General features: G+C 43.2%; 2 protein-coding genes across 30 annotated transcripts in view; one reads left to right on the top strand and one right to left on the bottom strand.

The window, feature by feature from the left end:
- The window catches only part of dock7 (dedicator of cytokinesis 7), a 52,752-nt gene that overhangs the window by 6,487 nt on the left and 24,549 nt on the right, over positions 1–21,716 (top strand). For all 29 annotated transcript variants that reach the window (XM_064331914.1, XM_064331913.1, XM_064331906.1 and 26 more), the window contains exons 4-19: positions 381–449; positions 1,592–1,721; positions 1,912–2,124; positions 3,094–3,179; positions 3,265–3,331; positions 3,651–3,800; positions 4,148–4,228; positions 4,457–4,619; positions 5,464–5,606; positions 5,952–6,045; positions 6,618–6,780; positions 17,594–17,711; positions 18,018–18,088; positions 20,762–20,900; positions 21,092–21,193; positions 21,509–21,595. In XM_064331914.1, coding sequence (XP_064187984.1) covers positions 381–449; positions 1,592–1,721; positions 1,912–2,124; positions 3,094–3,179; positions 3,265–3,331; positions 3,651–3,800; positions 4,148–4,228; positions 4,457–4,619; positions 5,464–5,606; positions 5,952–6,045; positions 6,618–6,780; positions 17,594–17,711; positions 18,018–18,088; positions 20,762–20,900; positions 21,092–21,193; positions 21,509–21,595 — 1,876 coding nt within the window. The remainder of the gene's footprint in view (positions 1–380; positions 450–1,591; positions 1,722–1,911; positions 2,125–3,093; positions 3,180–3,264; positions 3,332–3,650; positions 3,801–4,147; positions 4,229–4,456; positions 4,620–5,463; positions 5,607–5,951; positions 6,046–6,617; positions 6,781–17,593; positions 17,712–18,017; positions 18,089–20,761; positions 20,901–21,091; positions 21,194–21,508; positions 21,596–21,716) is intronic.
- On the bottom strand, positions 7,725–13,644 carry angptl3 (angiopoietin-like 3). The gene is made up of 7 exons (XM_064331918.1): positions 13,067–13,644; positions 12,603–12,713; positions 12,294–12,411; positions 12,087–12,200; positions 11,609–11,704; positions 9,371–9,646; positions 7,725–8,965 (listed from the first exon to the last, which is right to left on the bottom strand). The coding sequence occupies exons 1-7, from the start codon at positions 13,571–13,573 to the stop codon at positions 8,781–8,783; spliced, it is 1,407 nt and encodes a 468-aa protein (XP_064187988.1). The 5' UTR covers positions 13,574–13,644; the 3' UTR covers positions 7,725–8,780.

Raw genomic sequence — 21,716 nt, 5'->3', positions numbered from 1 at the left:
GTTGAGGCTCTGAGGGGGTTGTATTTCAAGTGTTTACTGAAAGCAGCAATGGCTCACAGGACCTTGAAGCCCACATTACAGACCATGGTCATATTATGTTGGCCTTGACACAATTATACCGGTGCGGAAGTTTCCCCTCTGCCGATGAGTGTTCTGATTGATCTCCAAATGAATAAAATGGATAAGGTACTTAAACTTCTGGCTGGGAGGCCTTTTCATTTTAAACTAACAAGATAATCCAGCCATTAGCTGTAAACTGGGAAAGGGAAACCGTTGTACAAGATGAATGGTAGTACTGTGGGGTTTATCAGTGTTAATTCTGCTTGCCGTGATGAAATGTATTGCCATAAACCTAAATTTGAACTCTTTTTCTCCTCTAGTGATAATGACACTCACGTCCGTGACTGCGTCAGGTCCTACACTGAAGACTGGGCCATTGTTAATAGAAAGTAAGCCGCTTTAATTAATCACAGACCCTTTTACTGTTTGCAGTTCATTGATTATTGGAGTTGGTGCAATTAGAGGTTATACTTCCCAGCTGTTTTATGAGGCTTTACATGCCATTTTATTTGATTGCGTTTAGACTTTTCTGCCATTCGTTGTGTCACCTGAGCTAGCATGACAGTGCATCTCAATCAGGAGGACACTGTGTGCTCTTAATGCTAGGTATAGGCCTGACATACGCAGCAGGAGGACATTATTATTAACTCACTGCCTTTGGGCTGGTTGTGATGCTACAGTATCTAGCAGACCTGGGGCAAATACGTATTCTTTTTGGATTCAAATACTTGTCTACGCTTTACTGATCTGGTCTGCTGTATTGGAACCAATGAAATACTCTCAAAAAGTGCAAACCCCGCCTTCTGGTCATATTGGCAGCCTCAAACAACACCAGACAAGATCAACAGAGCACAGAAAAGTATTAGAATCCAAAACAAATACGTATTTGACCCAGGTCTGGTACCTAGTCTGCCGGTAGAATAGACTTACAGTGTGAAGTGAAGTGATGCAGGTCTTAGACTGTAGCACTTTAGCTCATGAGACCCCTGTCCTTCCTCGTCTGATGGAACTGGCTGCTTGGAGAGCGCGAGGCAGTGAAAAGACGGGGTGAAACTCTGGGTCCTCCTGGCTTTGCGCGAGACGCCCCAGCCACTTTCGCTCCCAGTTAACACAGGGCCTGTGTTCTCAACTTGTATCATGCGCATAAAGTCATTTGGGAGTTTGTCATGAGGTTTCCTTTCAGAGCTGCCCGTTGTCTGTAGAGGAAACGCCTCATCATGCCAGTCCGCTTATCACTGTCATCAGCCTTCGGCAACACTGTAGCCAGCAGGAGGAATGTCCCGAATCTGAAAGGCACCCTCTGTCACTAATAGAGTACTTGAGTTAGACGGACACAAAGCTTTCATGCAAAATGTTATGCAAAACAATGTTTTTACTACTGTGGCAATCTTGATTTCTTCTACAGCTGACTGACTGATCCCTAGTCAGATATGTGCGCTGCGGTGCTGTATGCTAAAAGGCTTTTGTGCATTGTAGGATTTGGATTAAGTTGACATGGAAAATCACACGTACGTCTGCTTGCTTTCAATAGGTACCATAAGCTGGGTACAGGGTTTAACCCCAACACTCTGGACAAGCAGAAGGAGAGACAGAAGGGCCTGCCCAAGCAGGTGTTTGAGTCAGACGAAATGCCAGATAACAGCAGCTACCAGGACGATCAGGTAAGAGATGCTCAGAGCTAATGGCTCTGCCCAGGCTAATTGCTTTCCCCAAGCTAATGGTTTTGCCCATGCTAATCGCTTTGCTGAGTTAAAATCTCACCCACATGGAGAGGCTTGCAGTGAACATCCCAGAGAGACTGAAAGTTCTGCTCTCTGTTTCCTGGTTCTGTGATTGGGCCCTCTGTTCCAGGACGACCTGAAGCGGAGGTCCATGTCCATTGACGACACCCCTCGGGGCAGCTGGGCCTGCAGCATCTTTGACCTGAAGAACTCGCTGCCCGACGCCCTGCTGCCCCACCTGCTCGACCGCGCGCCCAACGAGGAGATCGACCGCCACAACGAGGAGCACAGGAAGTCCCACCGCCACCGCGAGCTCTTCGCCCTGCACCCTGCGTTGGACGAGGTGCGGTCGCGTGCCATACAGTGGCTTCACCTTTTAGCCGGCTTTGAATGAGCTAGGGACGAGCACTGTGTGCTCCCTGCGCTTTTTTGTTTGTTTACATTTAAAATGCCTGTTAACATCTTTGTCTGGCAAAGCAGTTTATACCCTTACAAGAAAAAAAAAACAGAAAACCAATAGAATATTAATTTTTTGTGTTGTTGTGCATCAAAAATGCAAACATCTTTGTATTGTATCTCTTTGTGTTGCTGTTCTATGACAGGTTTGTTTGCCATAGATGTATGAAAACTGAATTTTTATTTTGTTTCATCCATGCAAACTTGAACTCTTGAGCCCGTCACATGCAATCAGAAGGCACTGCTTTGTACAGCATGATTGGCTTTTCGTGCAGTCAGTCAAATCAGTAAAGTAGCGTTTGATTAGACAGCCTGGATGGAGTCCTGGCTGGGCGAATCCAGACTGCAGTTAGAAGTCAGAGTGGGCAGGGCATGTTTGGTTGTAGCATTGCTCGGGGTGGGGGAGTGTATTCCCACCACATTGCGCAACAGCGCCTCCCCTGGCCACCCGTGCGCGTGTCGTCTAACTGTGGTCGTCCTGCAGTAGCTGCGCAGCTCCGCAGTGCGTCATGTGACTGCGGAGTGTGAAGAGAAGGGACACCTGGCTGTGTGCCTTCTGGAGGCTGAGCAGGCTAGTGCACTGAGGACAGTACAGCCAAGGATTACGTGATTTCTGATTACGTGTTCTAAATTGGGAAAGAAAAGAAAAAAGTGTATCTGTGTTTGATATTGTGCCTCAGCTACTATAAGCCTCAGAGCCCTTCCCAGCACAATTCTTATGAGCTACTGACATCATAGTGGATATAACTGAAGGAGAAAAGCAGTGGGGCTATACTGGTAGGAAAAATAAATCATGCAGAGTGATGGTAATAGAATCGGTGGAAGGTGATCACGTTGTTTGTTTTGGAAATGGAAGGAGGAGCCCATTGAACGTCACTGCGTGCCTGATGTCCCGAAAGAACACTTTGGCCAGAGGCTACTCGTCAAGTGCTTGTCCTTGAAGTAAGTGGCAAACGGCGTAAAAAGCCTTCTGAAAAGCACCGCGTCAACTAGGGCTTTCTGCTGACCCCCGCCTTTTCTCCTGAAGGTTTGAAATCGAAATCGAGCCAATATTCGCGAGTTTGGCCTTATACGATGCCAAGGAAAAGAAAAAGGTAAGCTGTTATCATTTCCTGAATGTCATTGAAGATGCCGGGTCGTGAGCCTTCGGCACGGAGAACGTGTTTTATGGCGCACATAAAATATATGTGTGCCATAAAGGCCATATATAAAACGGGTTGTTTTCTCCAGATAAATTAAAAACCTGTGGCCTGTGCTACAGCGCTTCCGCTGAATTGCCCTGTTTAGAAAACAATAAAAAAACTCTAGAGTAAGAGTAACCCGTCACTATAAAATGAATTATAAGTAAAGTTAAGTGTTTTGGACTTCGTATTGTGTTTTATTTAACGTGCTATGATCTTTCTATGCCTGCAGATTTCTGAGAACTTTTTCTTCGACTTGAACTCGGAGCAAACGAAGTCCATGCTTCGCCCTCACATCCAGTCCGCAGCTATCTCCACCCTGGCCCGCTCCGCCATCTTCTCCATCACCTACCCCTCGCAAGATGTCTTCCTGGTCATAAAGGTGAGGGATTTCACATTCTGATACCCCTGGCTGTCTGTTGTCTAGAGATGGTCCCTCTTCAGATAAAATTATTAACAGTGTATGGGAGTGTAAGGGCTCCAGAGGCTGATTCACCAAGGCAAGGACTGTGGAGATGATTTTATTTATTTATCTCTTACGTTTCCTATCTTGGGTACAGAGGGTAATTATTTTTTCATTTTATTAACTCATTTGTCACAGTCCTTGCCCTTGTTGGCTTTGATTGCGAATCTATTCTAGAAGCGGTCATGCAGTACGGTCTCCATTTTGTTTCAGTTTCTATTTCTATGTTAAGAGGTGTATTGTTAACATGGCCTGTGTGTTTCCAGCTGGAGAAGGTGCTGCAGCAGGGAGACATTGGGGAGTGTGCTGAGCCATACATGGTCTTCAAAGAGTCCGATGCAGCCAAAGTGAGATTCTTATTTTTCACCTATTAATGTGCTTGTGTGTGACACCGCAGTGAAACCTAGACTGGGTAACTTCTTTTTAAAGGCAATGTTTCATAAGTCCTTATTTTGAAGAGTATTTGTGAAAGGGTCTGACTGAGTTCTCCACTGGGTGGGTGGGTGCGTGTGGTTTTTGGATTCAGCATGTTTTCCAATGCCGTTTGTCTCCTGTCCGTCTGCTCCGCGCTGAAGAACAAGGAGAAGCTGGAGAAGCTGCGGGGCCAGGCGGAGCAGTTCTGCCAGCGGCTGGGCCGCTATCGCATGCCCTTCGCCTGGACCGCCATCCACCTGATGAACATCGTCAACAGCGCCGGCAGCCTGGAGAGGGACACCGAGCCAGAGATGGCACTGCCAGGTGTGGTCCATATTTTACACACTCACACGGCCAGGTGCGGTCACTATTTTATACTCTTACGCTGGACACCAGTCGCACTGCCAGGTGTGGTCACTATTTTACACTCTCACACTGGGCACTAGTAGCACGGTCAGGTGTGGTCACTATTTTACACTCTCACACTGGGCACTAGTAGCACGGTCAGGTGTGGTCACTGTTTTACACTCTCACAGAGGACACCAGTAGCACTGTCAGGTGTGGTCACTATTTTACACTCTCACACTGGAAACTAGTAGCATGGTCAGGTGTGGTCACTATTTTACACTTTCACACAGGGCACCAGTAGCACAGTCAGGTGTGGTCACTTTATTATTTTCACAGTTTCTCTGCGTTTTTGGAGAGAATGGGCAGACATTTGTCTCTGGAGAGAATGGGCAGACGTTTGTATTTGGAGAGAATGGGCAGTTGTTTGTCTCTGGAGAGAATGGGCAGACCTTTGTATTTGGAGAGAATGGGCAGACCTTTATCTTTGGAGAGAATGGACAGATGTTCGTCCTTGGAGAGAATGGGCAGACGTTTGTATTTGGAGAGAATGGGCAGACCTTTGTCTTTGGAGAGAATGGACAGATGTTTGTCCTTGGAGAGAATGGGCAGACCTTTGTCTTTGGAGAGAATGGGCAGACGTTTGTCTTTGGAGAGAATGGACAGATGTTTGTCTTTGGAGAGAATGGGCAGACGTTTGTCTTTGGAGAGAATGGGCAGACGTTTGTCTTTGGAGAGAATGGACAGGTGTTTGTCTTTGGAGAGAATGGGCAGACGTTTGTCTTTGGATGTGTTCCGACTCTTGGACTTTGCTGTCCCTCAGAGCGGAAGGGCTCGTGGTCAGAGCGGAGGAACTCGAGCATCGTGGGCCGCCGGTCGCTGGAGAGGACCACCAGCGGAGACGAGTCCTGCAGCCTGACCAGCTTCCGCCCTGCCACCCTCACAGTCACCAACTTCTTCAAACAGGTCAGCAGCGGTCTTGCCTGGGCTGAGGGTCCGCTGGGTGGGGATCATGCTGTGTAAATTGTAGCCCTGTCACCTCTGCAGAAGTACAAGATACTGACGCTTATATGTTGACTAATATGACGTAAATTTTGAACTTGCTTGACGAAACTGGCCTATAAATGAGTGGAGTATCTTGCTAAAAACAAGATGGCGCACAGTCCGTGCTTGTATAGTGCTCTGTGTTTCCTGCTTTCATTGGAAAGTTTGTTACCACTCTTGGTGGTAGTTTTGTGTATTATGTGCCAATGTCTCTGTGGCCCTGATACTTAAACTGACTGGAGATGTTTCTGATTGTGTGTGGGGCAGGAGGGAGACCGTTTGAGTGACGAAGATCTCTACAAGTTCCTGGCTGACATGAGGAGGCCCTCCTCCGTCCTGCGCAGACTGAGGCCCATCACAGGTGAGACTGTTAGCATGCAGCTGTGTGACGGTCTGCACTGGGTAAAGAACTGGGCATGTGAGGGTTGCAGGTTTGATCCCCAGGTAAGGAACATCTGTTGGACCCTTGAGAAATATATTTAGTCTGAGTTGCAAGTTCCAGAGGTACAAATAAGCATATTCATGTAGTATATACAGTAATTGTGAGTATATATACTAAAATGTAGTATTTAAAATTGGAAAGCAGCCATTTACAAATGTAAACAACCTGGATACAGTCGTCTGCTAAATGTTTCTGTAATGATCTAGAATGTTCTTTGATGCTGTGTAGGGGAGGTTTGGTCTAGACCCAAAAATGCTTCTCAAATGCACCAGAAAGGCACATATATGTATTTTTAGAATTAGTAATTCGCTGTACATCGAAAAGGATGAATTTGTTGGGCACAATTAACAAAATAAAAAATAAAAAATGTCTGTTAATTGTTGTGCAGAACTGGTAACTCAAAATGACTTGGAATGAACTGTAAGTAAATGATTTTCTGTGGTGGGTGCTGTACTGTTGTACATGTTGATTCTTGTCTCTGATTTTCGTAGCCCAACTGAAGATTGACATCTCTCCGGCCCCGGAAAACCCCCACTACTGCCTGACCCCCGAGCTGCTACAAGTTAAACCGTACCCAGACAGTAGGGTCCGACCCACCAGAGAGATACTGGAGTTCCCAGCCAGGGACGTCTACGTACCCAACACCACCTACAGGTACTTCTTTTCTAACTCCACCTGCAAGTACTGCCTTACCTTTGTATGACATAATTACAGCTTAAATCATCAAGTGTAATGAAGCTTCTAGTGCGATGCTTTCTATTAAGGCTTTTGTATTCAGGAATGAAGGACCAATAAGGTTGCTGTGCTCAGGTAGCACCATTTGCCATACTGTGTTAATATCCCCTGGGACAGTGACCTCACGTTTCAGTCTATGCTGCTAATTTTGGTCACGTATAAACAGTCACAACACAGGAGAACAGAGCCTCTTATCTGACGAATGTGTTGACATAACCCCCTTTGCGCAAGGCATGTTTGACCACGCTCATGAAAGGGGTCCCTTGTTCTCAAAGGTCCATTTTGTGCCGAATGGCTTATAAAGGGACCTGATTGCCATATTCACTTGATTCCATGTTATGTATCAGCAGACAAATGATACATCTTCATATAAAGAAGAAATGCTCAGTTGAAACTAGTCGTAAAGCTGTGAGTACTGCTAGCTTGTAGTGCAAATAATAACGCTGCCTTTTCATCTGCCAACATATTTCACAAATGAAATTGACAGATGTAACTGATTGGTCATAGATTGTCTTTTTATAAAAGAAAAGTGTTAAGATTTTGATTTGTCATATTGCATCTTGTAACATAGTATAAGCAATGATTGGGGCGAAATATACTGGGTTCATTTAATATTAAACAGAGTTTTACAACATTCTAGACAGAAGAGACCAATGCCTAGCATATTGTGTGCTTTGGTGGTCTCCGCCCAATTCAAACAGAAAAGGCTCAAATTTTGGGTCATTTGGGGCTTTTGAGCCTCTTAAATGTGCTGGTGTACTTGTTTTTTTTACTGATACGCAGTTATTGATTTTTGTCTGTGAATTCTTAACTTTTAGCAGACTCCTACATTCAGAGCTTGAAAATTGCAGTCAGGCAGGAAATAATGGTTGAATCGTTTATTTCATGGACATGGTGAGCAGTAGCTTGGTTCCCAGTGACATTTGCTGAATTGTGTTGAAAATATGGAGTGAGCAAGAAAAATGACGTCTGGTTGTTCATTTTTGACAGTCTAATGATAATGACTAATGATAGCACCACGTTTATTGTTACGTGGAATGCAAATAGTCTGAGAGGAAGCTTATCCATGTAATGGTTTGTATTGCATTTTCCTCAGGGCCTCCCTGGTAAGGAGGAAAGGCTTTTTAACACAACATTGGCACCTTTTGTAACAGAATGTACATACAGTCTTACTGTGCTCAGAAAATCTTCCCTAGGAGTCAATATGACTCAGTAACTTGGCAATACTTGCAAATCATCAAAGTTTCGTACAGTATTGAGTTGACTTAAAAATTGCACATTTCTTGATTGTAAAATATAATGAAAATGGATTAAATGTAGCATAGAATTAAGTTAAAATAACAGCCATACAAAAATTTTCTTTGTATTGTGATCTTCTTCCAGTCTATCTGGGGAAATAAAGTACAGGGGTATCTCGTGCAGGTCAGCGATGTGTACACACATGCACAAATACCAACAGTACATGCAATGGACTATGGCGTCCTGGATTTGCAGCAGTTTGGCTATGCCTCTTAAAAAGTGTAATATTTTCTCTGTAGACCCCAACTAGTTATGTCAAGGTAAAAAAACAGCAATAAAAGCAATTTCTTATTAACGCAATTGCCCTACCAGCACCATTTGTGTGAATTTCTTATACTGGATAGAAAATTCTCCAACTTATATATTACTCCAATATACATTACTTTTCTACCAAGTAGCCTCATTTTTGATGTGTTGCAATTCATCTGGAATGGCTGCTGGTGGACTGGGCCCAGAGGTGATTGCATCACTTGGGCCACCAGACCACGTCGTGCTGTGGTGGCATGTCTGGATCCCTAAAGCTGCTGGGCTCCTGACGGACTGTGGGCTTTTCCAAAGCTTCTCATGGCTGTGGAGAGTGGTGCTCATTTCTCCAGAAGAACAGAAATGAGGTGTTGTGCCTAGCGGAAGCTGATGGCTTCAGGCGTGTGGCGGATTGAGATCTTGGTGGATTTAAGGTGGTAGGAATGCCCCCTCTCGGGTTTCCAGCAGATCCCCCTCCTCCGAACCATTCGGCCCATCGGCCTCACCCAGATGTAGTTCCCATTCAAATTGGTTTCTCCGCAGGCATTGAACCACCATCCACCTGCAAACCAGAGCCCATATCTATATCATTGAGCCATTAAGAGCCATGGTGATTGACTCAGATCATGTATCTTTACTTTAACCTTCACTCAACCTTTGTTGTCTTTTTCTCATTGGATTAATCTAAATCAACGATAGCCAGGCCGTTTCTGGTCATCGTAGCTAGACCTAGGGGACAAATGCAGGGACTAGACTTTCTGGATATGGCAATATAAATTGATTAACATTTTATTCATCCTCACTAGAAAACCAAAGACCTGGTTTGTTTGATTAGCTGTGAAAATGCAATATGACAATACCATAAAAATAGATAATGGGCAACTTTGAATACGAAGGAATGATACAGTAATGCATGGCCACTTAATAGAATAATTAACAACAGCAACCAAAGACAGAGGGGTTGTACCTGTGTAGCTTTGGGCGCAGTTGATGTCCGTGTGGTTGTCATTGTCGCGGTCCTTGGTGGAGAACTTCATGCCAGTGTGGTTGGTCATGGCGTTGGGCAGGTTGCCAGACAGATGCGTCAGGTGAAGTGTGTAGTTGGAGTCTGGGCCCTGCAGGCTGAACTGGTACTCTACAGAGCGCTTCTGCTCGTTCCAGTCTTCCAGCTTGATCTGGAGGATATCCGAGTCATTTTGTCTAGCGATGGAGTAGATCTTCTTTAAGCCCAGCCAGAACTCTTCTGCAAAACACCGCCCACAGCACCACAGACACCTTCTGTTACTGTGAGTCAGGGTCCGCTCTATGGCACTGTTTACCCTCGTATCAGATTTCTGTACATCTGCTATATGTGGTCATTTGTACATTAAAGAAAAAAAAATCTGACCAAATCTCCCTTATTTGTCATGCCTGATTACCTCTCTAATTTAAAATGTCCAGTTAGCTATTTTTTACAGCCGCGTTCAGATTCGGGAGAGCCGTGGTTCTCTCTGAAAAGCGTGACGTCACAGCTTCATTTCATTCCGCAGCCCACAGGTTAAGCTTGCACAGAACTGAGTAGGAGGAAGACACTTCATGTGCAGCTTTGGCAAGAAGACCCCGGGTGCCCGATCGACCTGCGGGGGGCGCTAGAGAGCAGTGAGACGCGAACCCCTAATTAAATTAACCCTCCAGTGCCCGGGGCGATGCAGTTCTGCATGTCTTCTGCAAGGCTTCCGGCCATAGCTGCCACTAGCACGGTCTGCCTGTGGGGCTTATCTGCACTAGAACAGTGCAGTGATAGGATGAGCCAACCGGCATCCCATTTGTACCATTTTAACGTGCTGCATATCCAATTCTGTGCATTTAGCCCAAGATGCCATTTCATGGAATGTTTTTTATATTGAGCATTTCAATATTGAGCATTTACATTAAGATCCAATACCGCTGGAATTCGACCCAGGTCACCTGCAGGTGAGGTTTCGGTAAAATCCAGTTTGAGTTCTTGTGTTTAGGATATCGGATTTGTCAAGAGATGGAGAGACAAGTGTCGACTGGCCCTAGGACTTCAACGGTAACATCATTTTATTTTTGTGCCATTGACACGGCTGTGAGTAAAGGCTGAAACTAGTCGGACTAGTATTGACGCACCACATTAATTCATATTGCCTCTGGCAGTGCATTTGTGACATGGTGTGCTTTTGAGAGCAGAGTGAAAACCGTGTGTGACACATGCTTTTAGAATAAGGCTGAGGTGCTGTTTTGGAGGTAGTCTGATCCTGTCTTGGCTGGGTTCCAGCTGGGCTTGTGTAATAGCTGCTGGGGTTCAGTCGAGCCAGACAATGGAGCCAACAAATCTGTCAGCTGTCTCCTGATAGGCGGTGGAGGCTCCTGCCAGCACTTCCAAAAGGAAGTACTTAAGGCTGCTTTTAGCTACGAGCAGGCCCCTGCGAACGGAGAGCAAGATGAAAGGAGGAAAAGCTATTCTGCCAATACACTCACTTTTCTTCCGCAGGGAATATGAGTAGGAACTTAGATCCGGCCGTATTACGTGTAGTAGAGGAGGCAGGGAATTCTTCTCACTTCAAACTTTGAATGTCTACAACTTGTGACTAGTTAGACTAGTAATATTAATAATAACGTATTGCTAATGAGAGCTTAACGTGGCTGTGACTGTGGACACAAGTTCCATCATATATGTAAAACTGTTTTTGATATAAGCAGTTTTATGCAAAGCCATGCATGCTGAAAGTTCATGGCTTACTACAGCCATGTTTTATCTCACATTTCTGTATAAAAGTTTAAAATGGAGATACCAAGCAACAAATAAGAAAGTTTTATGTCATTTCATTAAATGGATTTGGAGAGGATGGGAAATAGTGAATAATCCAGTGTGGTTGACTTTTGGATTGTTGAAGCAAAAATCATTTTTCCGTGAGGAAATGGATCTTGTGATATTTGGTTTGCGTTTTTTGATCAAATACATCAAAAGTTTAGATTGTTTTAATCACAGTGATTGTCAGGTTTGATCGGTAGTCATTTGGAGTGACCCTCTGTCAGTGCACAAAGCTTCATAAAACCGACCAGGCGTTTTTTTGAAATCCTGGTGAGCTACTAATAATAAAATACAGTAAGGCACCTATACATTTTCTGTGCCTGGTTCTTAATAATAACGGTAATATTATGAATTGTTATGAATTAATATGAATTGATAATTAATACTTACTCTCAAGGTCCCCAAATCCTTCTTCATACTTTTCCCAAGTCTGGTCAAAATCCACAGAGCCGTCCTGTCTGCGCTGGATGACTGTAGATGCTCCTTCTGCAGGCAGTAAGGATGAGGTGTTCACATTGATTTAGGGACCCCCACTAGATTAGACTCTCAGATAATGTCCAAATACTGTGGAGGAAGGCTGTCCCTATCCCTCTTTGCTCTACTCATCTCTGTGTCGGTAAAGTGCAAAAGATTATGAATGAATTATGAAAATGTAGCCTAGCTTGTTAATTGATTTTCTAGCTGTAAAACGTAGCCTACATAATGCATTACTTATACAGAGTAACTGGTCTGACTGATTTATAAAGCAGATCAAATTCCTGGTTAACAGCCTGATTTACAGTGGCTGGCAGTATTTTCTGTTTTCATACTGTGAAATCTTACACGATAGCTTGAGAAATATTGAGTTGAGTGTTTCTAAATGTCCCACCTGCAGTAAATTCACAGTACACGTTGAAAGGCTTGGACTGATTTGGCTTGATGGGGTATATTCCACTGTTTCTCTCTCCTTTGTTGAAAATTTCATTGCAGTCAATAGGAAGACCTGTAAATTCAGTCATATCATCACCATAAATTTAATGTTGGAATGCAGTTAAAACAGTATCTGAGATATCTGTAGTGCTGTTTATGTCATTACCATTTGTAACAATGCTGGCACTTGTTGAATTATTTGTTAGGTATTGAAAAATGTTAGGTGCCTCTAGGTTTGAATCTTCTTTTTGTTCAGTAGTGTCTTGGAATGAAGCAAAGTTCAGCTGAAAATTAAGGGGGAAAAAATCAGTGTCAGTCTGTCGGTTGGAAAACAATTTAAAATATCTCGCTTTAGCACTCAACGAAGCGAGCACAGTCATATTCCCTGTATAGCTGAGTGAGATTCACAGTAGTTTTCTGGACCATGGCTGCTGTTCAACTTTCCATTGAGAAGTGTGAATAGGAGGTGCTGTACCTTGTCTTCCAAGCTCTTGATCTTGTTCTTATGGTAGTTGAGCTGTTCATGCTGCTCCCTAACCGCCTTCAGCAGATCTGTGATGCTCCTCTCCTGGGTGATGATCACTTCCTGGGGGCCACAGGTGCATTAGATCATCTCCAAACCTGAGGCTCATGACTAACAGCGCTTTTATAGAGGGAAATAATTAATCGCCATTGCTCAGTCAGCCGTGCTTGTTCTACGATGTTGAATACATCTGAATGCTGTCTAATGCGCTGTGGTTACTGACAGGTTTAAAACTGCAAAGGCATTTGATGAGAAAGTGTAAAGTGCTGACGAGCAATGATGGCGCGGAATGAATGTGTGGCTGCCTCACATTCATTTCGCAGCTTTCAGGAAACGGGCTGCTGTGAGGAGCAGCGGTGAGCCTCGATGAGTGGTTCGGCAGTTTCATTTGTAAGTGTGTGATCGGCGCGCCTCACCTTGAGAGTGGAGATCTCGGACAGCTGCTCTTTAGAGAGCAGGCTCTCGGATAGTCCGCTCAGCCTCTCCTCCAGCCCCCACACCTTGCTCTGCAGCTGACTGCGCTCCTGCATGATGCTGTTGATCTTGGTGTTGATCTCCAGCGACAGGTTCTTGATCTCCTCGTTGTTGTTCTTGAGGTAGCTGGTGGTCTTCTTCAGCTCCTCCTCGCTCTCCTTGATCTCGCTGGTGACCACGGACAGCTGGTAGAAGGACCGGTCGAAAATGTTGAGCTTCTGGAATATGTCGTTGATCTGGCCCTTGGTCTTGTGGACGAACTCTCTCAAGCTTTGCCCCAGCTGCAGCAGCCCGTTGGCCAGGAGACGCACGTCGTCCAGCATGGCAAAGCGAGACTTGGTGCTCGTTGGTTCCTCGGCAACGGTCAGCTCTTCCTCCTCGACATTCTTTCCGGGGAAAGCGCAAGTCAAGGCAGTTAGCAGCAGCGTCAGCAGACAGACCAGCCTCATCTTTGGAACTATCCTCACCGCCAGATCTGTGGCACGCTGGAGTCTCGGTGTCTTTCTGTTGACAAAGGCATCGGAGCAGCCAGAGAATCTCCTCTATATACTGCTGTGGGGGGGGGTGGAGGGTGGGGAAGAAGTTTATCATTAAGCTAGTTTTTCTCGAACTGAAGTGCCTTCTGAAATCTCTCGGGAGCTTCCACTAGAGCAAACGGGTCTCAAAACTGTGCAAACGGAATCCTACCCCTCACCCCCCTGCTTTCAACAAGATGGATTTCAATTTTGCTGACTAGTTTGGGATATGTTAGGAGTTTATTGCTGATTGTCTAGGTGATTGATGATAATGTTTATGTGGTAGCCTGAAGTGAAGCTAACCTTTATGCAGCAGCTCAGCTGGCGCACCTGCCAAACCATCTACGTTGTATGCAGGGTCATTTATTTGAATGGCTTAAGTAGACCACATCATGGGTAGTTTGCAGTGCATAAAGCATTGCTGATGTTTCCTGCATTATATAAATGAGCTGATGTAAACCTGGAATAGTCATTTCAGCTCATGCTTTCCTGGTTAGTTGTCAGGGTATTTCTAAAGACCTCTTGGCATAAACAGAGGTTTGTTTTGAATGTGAGTTCAGCTGACTTTTTTTTTTTGTGCACCCTTTAATCTGTATCTCCGACTGTTTGTCTGTGCCATAGAGAGGTCACTGAGAATAAAATAATACAAGACATTAATTCTGTGGTCAAAGAGTCAATTTGCTGTTGGGGTTGTTGTCCTTCTGCACAGTGTTGCTGTGAAACCAGATCACTTGATCTGTAAATTCTGTTCTGCTTTTAATTTATTTATTTGGAATTAGAGTGCAAGAAAAAGGTCACACGTATGCAGGGAAAATAAGCATGCGATTCGCTGAGTTATGTTAGTTCAGGTGCAGATGTTTACTGTTAAGTATTTGCATGACTAATAAATAAATAAAAACACTCACACCACGACTATGAAACATGCTGGTAAAGAAAACTCTTAAACTCTGTGTCTTATGTTTGCTTTGATGTTGGACTCAGAGACTGACTGTGACCGACACTATACAGATAGCAATGCGCAGCTGTAACGCTGCTGGCCACAGATTTCGTCAAATTCTTCATCAACTGCCCCTGGGTTGACCGCTTCATCTCTCTGGAGTCCATCACACCATCCCTCCTCCCTCAGCTACTTATATTTTTGACTTCCTTCTTGGTTTCACGGTTTAATTTCTGTCCGATATAATCCTTTACTTCACATATTTGCCATGTGCAATGTATGTGTTTCGTCAATTTTTTCACATTCATTTTAAATGAAGAAACCAGAACTTAGACATTGTTTTTCTGTTATTCGTGTGGACAGTCCCTTAGAAACTCCAATCCACAGTGCTTTAAGTTTTGTGAAAACTGGGCTTCCTGTAAATTCATGCTAGTCCATGTGGAAGGAACTATAAATTTTGTTTAGAAAGGTATAGATAAGTTGGTAAAACTGTGACTCAGAAGGGTCGGCGCAGGACAGGCGTAGGCATTTCCTGGCCTTGCACAAACCCATGGGCGTTTGGAGCACAGGGGCACAGCTCTATGTCAAACTCACCAGCACACCAGCCAAGGAAATACTGCATAAAAATAACACTATGAGCATGACGTCTCCACCTTAGACTAGTGTCTCTGGACTGTCAGAATCATCAACTGTCTACATTTTTTTTTGGTGTTTTTAATACATTTTTTTCAATTGACAAATTTGGTTGTAAAATCAATGTAGCTTGTTGAAGTTTCGCCCCATGTCAGGCAAGGCTGGTATGTGATTGACATCACCATGTTAGAAAAAAGGCCCTAAATACTGCTAGGAAAGTGTCTGTTCTTGTTCCAATTCTGAGCAATAAGTAATTGTAAATGTTCCACAAATGACTTGCTGTATACCCAAATTCAATAACTTCCATGAGCGCAGTTGAGACCCAAAACCCTGCCATGTGGTCTACTGTTAAATGTCAATATGGAGAAGAATGTGTTTGCTTCAATCCCTGTCTGTGGACACAGTAAATAGAGTCCTGTCTCAGTTTAAACAGTAGCTTCCACTATCTCTTGTTGGCAGAGGCCGACCTGAAATTTTGAAATGCAGCCCTTAGTACCTCACACCTATTCATTAACTCTACACCAGGGCCACTGCAGCCAATGGGCATTGCCTGTAGAAGTCTGATGAGATTAACAGACCAATTGGAATACAACTGCAATTTACAAAGTGCTGATGTAAGAACGGAGAGTTGTTTCATTGAGACAGCAGTACCCTATGCAGCCAGGGAGTAGGTTCTACATTCCTACAGCACAGGAATATTATGTTATATTTGTATAACATCATTAATGTTACAAACAAGCAAGCAAGCCAGGGAGTGATGCAGCTCTGCGTGGTTCCTGGCTTTACGAGTTTGAGTGCAATCCCAACTCTTTCCTGCAGTTGCTGGTGCTGTGGTGGTTCCTCATGGGAGTGGTTTGCTTCCGTGTGCCGTCTCTGGCATCTCCGGCTGGCAGCAGTTTGTACCGCACTGTATCCCAGAAACCTTTCACTCCCCGCGTGCCCACGCATGGCCGAGAGCCTTCTCTACAGCCACACGCACTCAATGGGTGTACCTCGCTGGAATAATGCCTTGATTCAGGCCACTTGCTTCTTCATGCTTTGTGCTACAGGATGACGCCTTCATAGTTTACAAGATGACTGACTTTTTTCATGCGTCCGCTTTTCAAAGACTTCACGTTAAGCAATCACATTGTTAATATTTATCGTCGGCCAATCAAAATACAGGAAATGTATTATGTCAGATGTTATTTGTGTAAAATTATGCAAAACAACACGCGAAGGTTTGTCTAAACGTGGGAAAGCAGAGGGTTCTTACACAATTTGATTGATGCTTTTGGTAGCAACGTTTGTTAGGATGACAGCTGTAGCTTGTTTGGTGATTGGGAGGATGGAAGACTTAAACTGGTAATAGGGTGTAACAAATCAATCTGGACAAATACAGATAGATTTGTAGTATGTAGTGGTCTAGGCTTTTCAGTAATTTTCGGTTAAATATACGTTTCCTTCATTATTGTCTGAAAATAATTTGCAAATTGAGTAGGCTATATACTGGAATATACTGGAAATTGAGTAAAACAAAGTGTGGTCTCTATGCTAAAGTACACCTTATTTACTTTGCTGACGCTGTCACATTTTTACAGGTGAGATTTTACCTCTCGTATTATGTTCAATGAGAAAAGCTAGGTTTACTCTAAATAAAGGGAGTTAAACTAACATACAAGTTTACATTCTGTCCAGGACTGAAGTGTGCAACCTTCATATGCAAAGTTCAGAGACCTAGCCATTGCACCACACAGGTAAATATTACATGCTGCCATTGCCTCTTGCACTGATGCGGTCGGCTAATTTTACTGAAAGTTTTGTCCTGACAGACTTCATCCAAATCTGTCATACCCATATAAGATCAAATGCAGAACTTGTCAAAAGAATACATTGTGCGTTATCACATTATCAGGTAGTCCTTCTCCATTCACAATCAGAATTCTGCGACTAAATGTTCTGATTTGTTAACGTGGTCCTGGCTGCATTGTAGTCACTCAGGCGTATGGTTATGATAGTGAAACTCGTCCCAGGACACTGGTCGTGTGTAACCCAGAGAGCACTGGGATGACGTACTACGTGCTTGTTTAAGATTTCAGGCCAACAGTCCATTTTGTTCCGTCTGGGGCAGTGGGGCATTTTATTGACATGACCAGCCCCCTGCTGCTATCTTTTTTGCTCAGTTCATTCACTGTACTAACCCCAGTGGTGCCCCATAGTGCCATAGAACTTTGGTGTAAAATGTATTGCACATCCGTGATTAGTGATCCGTGTATAAAAATTGAGGCGCAAAGTTTTGCTTTCTGAATGACAGACTGGCCAAACTTTTGAAAAGGAATTGCATAGATTTAACCCTTTATTTTGGCTTGGTTGTTAACATCAATTTGTCTTGATTGTGCTTTCAGAAACCTGCTGTATGTGAACCCTCAAAGCCTAAACTTTGCCAACCGCCAAGGTTCAGCCCGCAACATCACCGTAAAAGTACAGTTCATGAACGGGGAAGATCCCAGCAATGCCATGCCGGTAAGCCACAACAGTACACAGAGGCACATGCATGCTTACGCGCACATAAACACTATCCATGCATATACTGTAGCAGCATTATGTATTCAAATACAGTGATTGACAATCTTGAAATGGAACCATATATACCTACAGTATATTCACTATCTTTGCTGTTTCTGCTTCTGCTTCTTTAGATCATACTCAAAGAAAATGCAAACTGTCACTGTTTAACGCACATTGAGGGGGGAGGACCTGTAATGAGGCAGATTCATTTATTGGCAATGAACGATGTGCCATACTTTTTTCTAATTTTGTCTTGTTCAGGTGATCTTTGGCAAATCCAGCTGTGCTGAGTATGCCAAGGAAGCGTACACTGCATTGGTGTATCATAACAGGTGAGATCCTGCCATTCTATGGAAAAGTCACAGGGTCAAACACCATCACTTGCACATTGTTTCCCGAACTGTTTACTGGTGCATTTTGAACCTCTTTGAAGATATGTGTTTTTATATTATTTTGTTTATTTTTTTGGTGTACTTTTTTTGCTTTTGTCAGCAGGTTCTTTTCACTGGGCTAGAGTAATTTTATCATTTTGAATTTAGCAACCTCTGTGACTCTGGTGGTCACTAAAGTTCATTTTCACACCCAGTTATCAAGAGTTCCATTTGAAACAAAGCTATTATTAGAAGCACATCCAGTGCTTTTTTTTTTTTTGGAAGATAATCCAGCGGTAGCATATTTTGAGGAAAGAAGATTGGCAACAAAGAAAATCAACAATGTCATCTGACACTGTAACATTGAGCAACATATCAAACCAAATTTGTATTTTAGGCGCTTGTGGTTTAGCATTCAACAATTTCCTGGGCGTGTGTCATCACATTTGGAAACATGGCAGGATTGTCGCACCCAACTCTACTAGTGAAAAATAGCATATAGAGGAGTGTTTACAGAATGCAAACGCATTGAATCGATATTGCTACTAAAACGCAGTCCTGAAAAGGTGTCAAATATGGTATTTTTTAGTGTGAAATATTAAGGAAGGTCATTTTAACATATTTTCAATCCTATGTAGCAAATCTAAATATAAAGTTGTGAACAATCTGGGTGGCCTTTGCAGTCCTATTAAATTTGAAGTTCATGTAAAAAAACAAAAACTAAACAGGAGCAAAAAACAAATCGTGAAACTATCTTTTTCTACTCCTGAAATATTCTGCTTTTTAAGTACCTTTATCCATACAGAAGTTGGCCTTGGTCTAGATTTGTGTCTGTGGATCTATTTGCAGGGTTGATGACACTCGTTGTACCGCCCTCCTCATTGCGGGACTTCTACATGATTGCGTGCAGTCTTTAGCTAAGCAAACCAAAGGCTAATTCCCTTTGGGCAGGTGCAGCTTGAGGCACGCTACTCACCAGATACACACGCTTTGATATTACTCCATCACTGCCCCTGGGTCATAGTCCTGCTCTCCCAGTCAGTGGATAATACATTTATTTTTATCATAGTGCATTATTTTTGATTTGTGGCTGCCATTATTTGTAATTCCAAAAGGGCTCAGGTCACATCCATAAGGTCAGTTCTTCAAGGTCAGCTGTGGTTGGCTGTTACAATTAAAGAGCATTTTCTCACGTATCTTATGGTATTGGTTGCACTCTTTGGTTCATTCAAGTGTTGAAAATATCAGTATGGTCTGTTCTGTTCTGTCATTTCTGAATACAGTCCACAACCTTTATATACACTGCCATTTTATATAATTGCTACCCACTGACTTTAACCTTGGCAAAGCCCAAATTTCATCAGGCACCAAGGCCAAATGAGAAGGCAGTACAACCAAAATCATCATATGAAGGTCAAATAGCACATTGTAAAAGTCCTTGTCCCATTCTTACAATCAATCAGTCACAAGAGAAAGGAGCGTACAAATGTAAATCTGTTTAATACAAATCTGTTTATACCATAAGACAAAAATATGGCAGTTTTTTAAGTTATCAGGTTGTATGTGGATGGGTGTATCTGGATATACAAATTCTTACTAATGTCATATTATACACATATACTGTATATTTTATTTATGCTATAATATACTATTTATACTATGAATTTATCTATTTATATTCCTATTTATATTTCTGTATTGGTGTCCCTGCTATGATATTGTTGCTGACATTTGTTTAACATTTATTTAAACTAAAATTAAAATATGGCAGTTAAACTATAAGTTCAAAGTGAAACAGTTTAATTATGGTCTGCAGCCCCACAAGTATAATTTCAAATGTTGCATGGAAGTACATCTTTAAAATGTATTTATTTTCATTCACACGGGTAGAAATAATGTTTTGTTTGTCAATAATGGCCACCTTTCATGAAATTCGCCCCCTGGTTTTTACCTGAGTCAGCCCGTGGTCTAAGTAAGGCACAAGTTTTCTAGATTATTATTGATGAACATGAGGTTATTTCTGCCTGAGCCGGTTCCTGGTTAGAGTAGAATCAGATGCGCTCGTCCATCGTAGGGCAGCTGTCCCCAGTCTGTCTCAGGCAGTCACTGCATGTTCAGAGAGAAGAGCTTATCTCCTGATCACGGGAAAACAACGTTGTTATGTTGGGATCACAAGATAAGCTGTGATCTCGAGGTAACTTGATCAAAAAAATATGGCACAGCCTCTATGGACTTCTGTAAAGGCTGCTGTTGAACAGCAAAAGTATAACATGAAGTGAAACATTCAATAACTTTATGCTAGAGACAGAAGCTTTTTAAAAAATTATTTATATATTTATTTATTTATTTTTTTACCTCATCCTGAGGGCATCGTGCCATACGGATTATATGGAGAGACACAAATGGCTAGCATTGTAATTTGAGCTGTAGTCAGGAGGGTGACTGTATTATTTTTTTTTCTGGGAAATATATATATAATTTTTTATAAAATTTTTTTGGCAGTATTGCCAGCATATTGACTTTGAATGCTGTTTAGACAAGTCCTTCAACTCCAATGATGTCATTTTATAAATATCACTCACTGCAGTTTAGAAATATATAAATAGCCCATTAACAGTAACCCATTAATTTCAGGTCACCTGACTTCCATGATGAGGTAAAAATCAAGCTTCCAGCATCGCTGACGGATCACCACCACATCCTCTTCACGTTTTACCACGTCAGCTGCCAACAGAAGCAGAACACGCCCTTGGAGACGCCCGTCGGATACACGGTAACGTCCTTCGATGCCGCCTCTCAATCCAGCTGGCCCAAAGAGGGTGACCCGGGGTTCACAAAAATGCACCTCAGTGTCTCTGATTGTACTTAAATGTCTGGACGGGGGGAGATCTCCTTGCCTTTAGGGTGCTGTGCCCTGCTGGGGAGTCTGTGCCCTGAGTGTGTGTTTCTGACTCCTCCTCGCAGTGGATCCCCATGCTGCAGAACGGCCGCCTGAGGACGGGACACTTCTGCCTGCCCGTGTCTCTGGAGAAACCTCCCCAGTCCTACTCAGTCCTCTCCCCTGACGTAAGGCCTGGCGTTCACACACATGGGTTCAGTGCTAAATCGACTTCCGCAGGGTACATTTAAATCTGAGTACATGGTACATGAGTACATGAGAGTACATTTGATCCCTGTGGGGTACACACAAACACTGTTAACACTGCATGCTACTATGTAGCTGAGTTTGGAGGGGAAAAAATGCCTAGCTGAACTTCTCACTGTATCTCAACTTCTCATTTTTGTACCCATGTATCCAAAGCATGCTCGATTGGTCAAACTCATAAGTACTGCATTAGTTGCACAAGTGCTTATGTTCATATTTTTTCCTTTGTGTTGTAGGTTCCTCTTCCTGGAATGAAGTGGGTGGATAACCATAGAGGGGTATTCAATGTGGAAGTAGTGTCAGTTTCAACACTTCACACACAGGTAGCTAATCACCAGCACTGTTTTGAACCACATGGAGCAAATATAATATACATAGACATGAAACAATAACTTTTGTGTGTGCAGGAATGATGATGCTCTTTGTCTCTCTTTCTTTGAACAT

This window comes from Anguilla rostrata, chromosome 4, assembly GCF_018555375.3.
Source record: "Anguilla rostrata isolate EN2019 chromosome 4, ASM1855537v3, whole genome shotgun sequence".
NCBI classification, from domain to species: domain Eukaryota; kingdom Metazoa; phylum Chordata; class Actinopteri; order Anguilliformes; family Anguillidae; genus Anguilla; species Anguilla rostrata.
The sequence above is the reverse complement of the archived record's forward strand: the minus strand, read 5'-3'. Positions and strand labels throughout refer to the sequence as shown.

Excerpts from the sequence above, each read along its gene's own strand:
- angptl3 (XM_064331918.1), bottom strand. The coding sequence starts at position 13,573 with ATGAGGCTGGTCTGTCTGCTGACGCTGCTGCTAACTGCCTTGACTTGC. Across the intron at positions 11,705-12,086 it reads GTACTGTGAATTTACTGCAG|AAGGAGCATCTACAGTCATC; the intron begins GTGGGACATTTA and ends TACTGCCTGCAG. Across the intron at positions 8,966-9,370 it reads CTGCGCCCAAAGCTACACAG|GTGGATGGTGGTTCAATGCC; the intron begins GTACAACCCCTC and ends TCTGGTTTGCAG.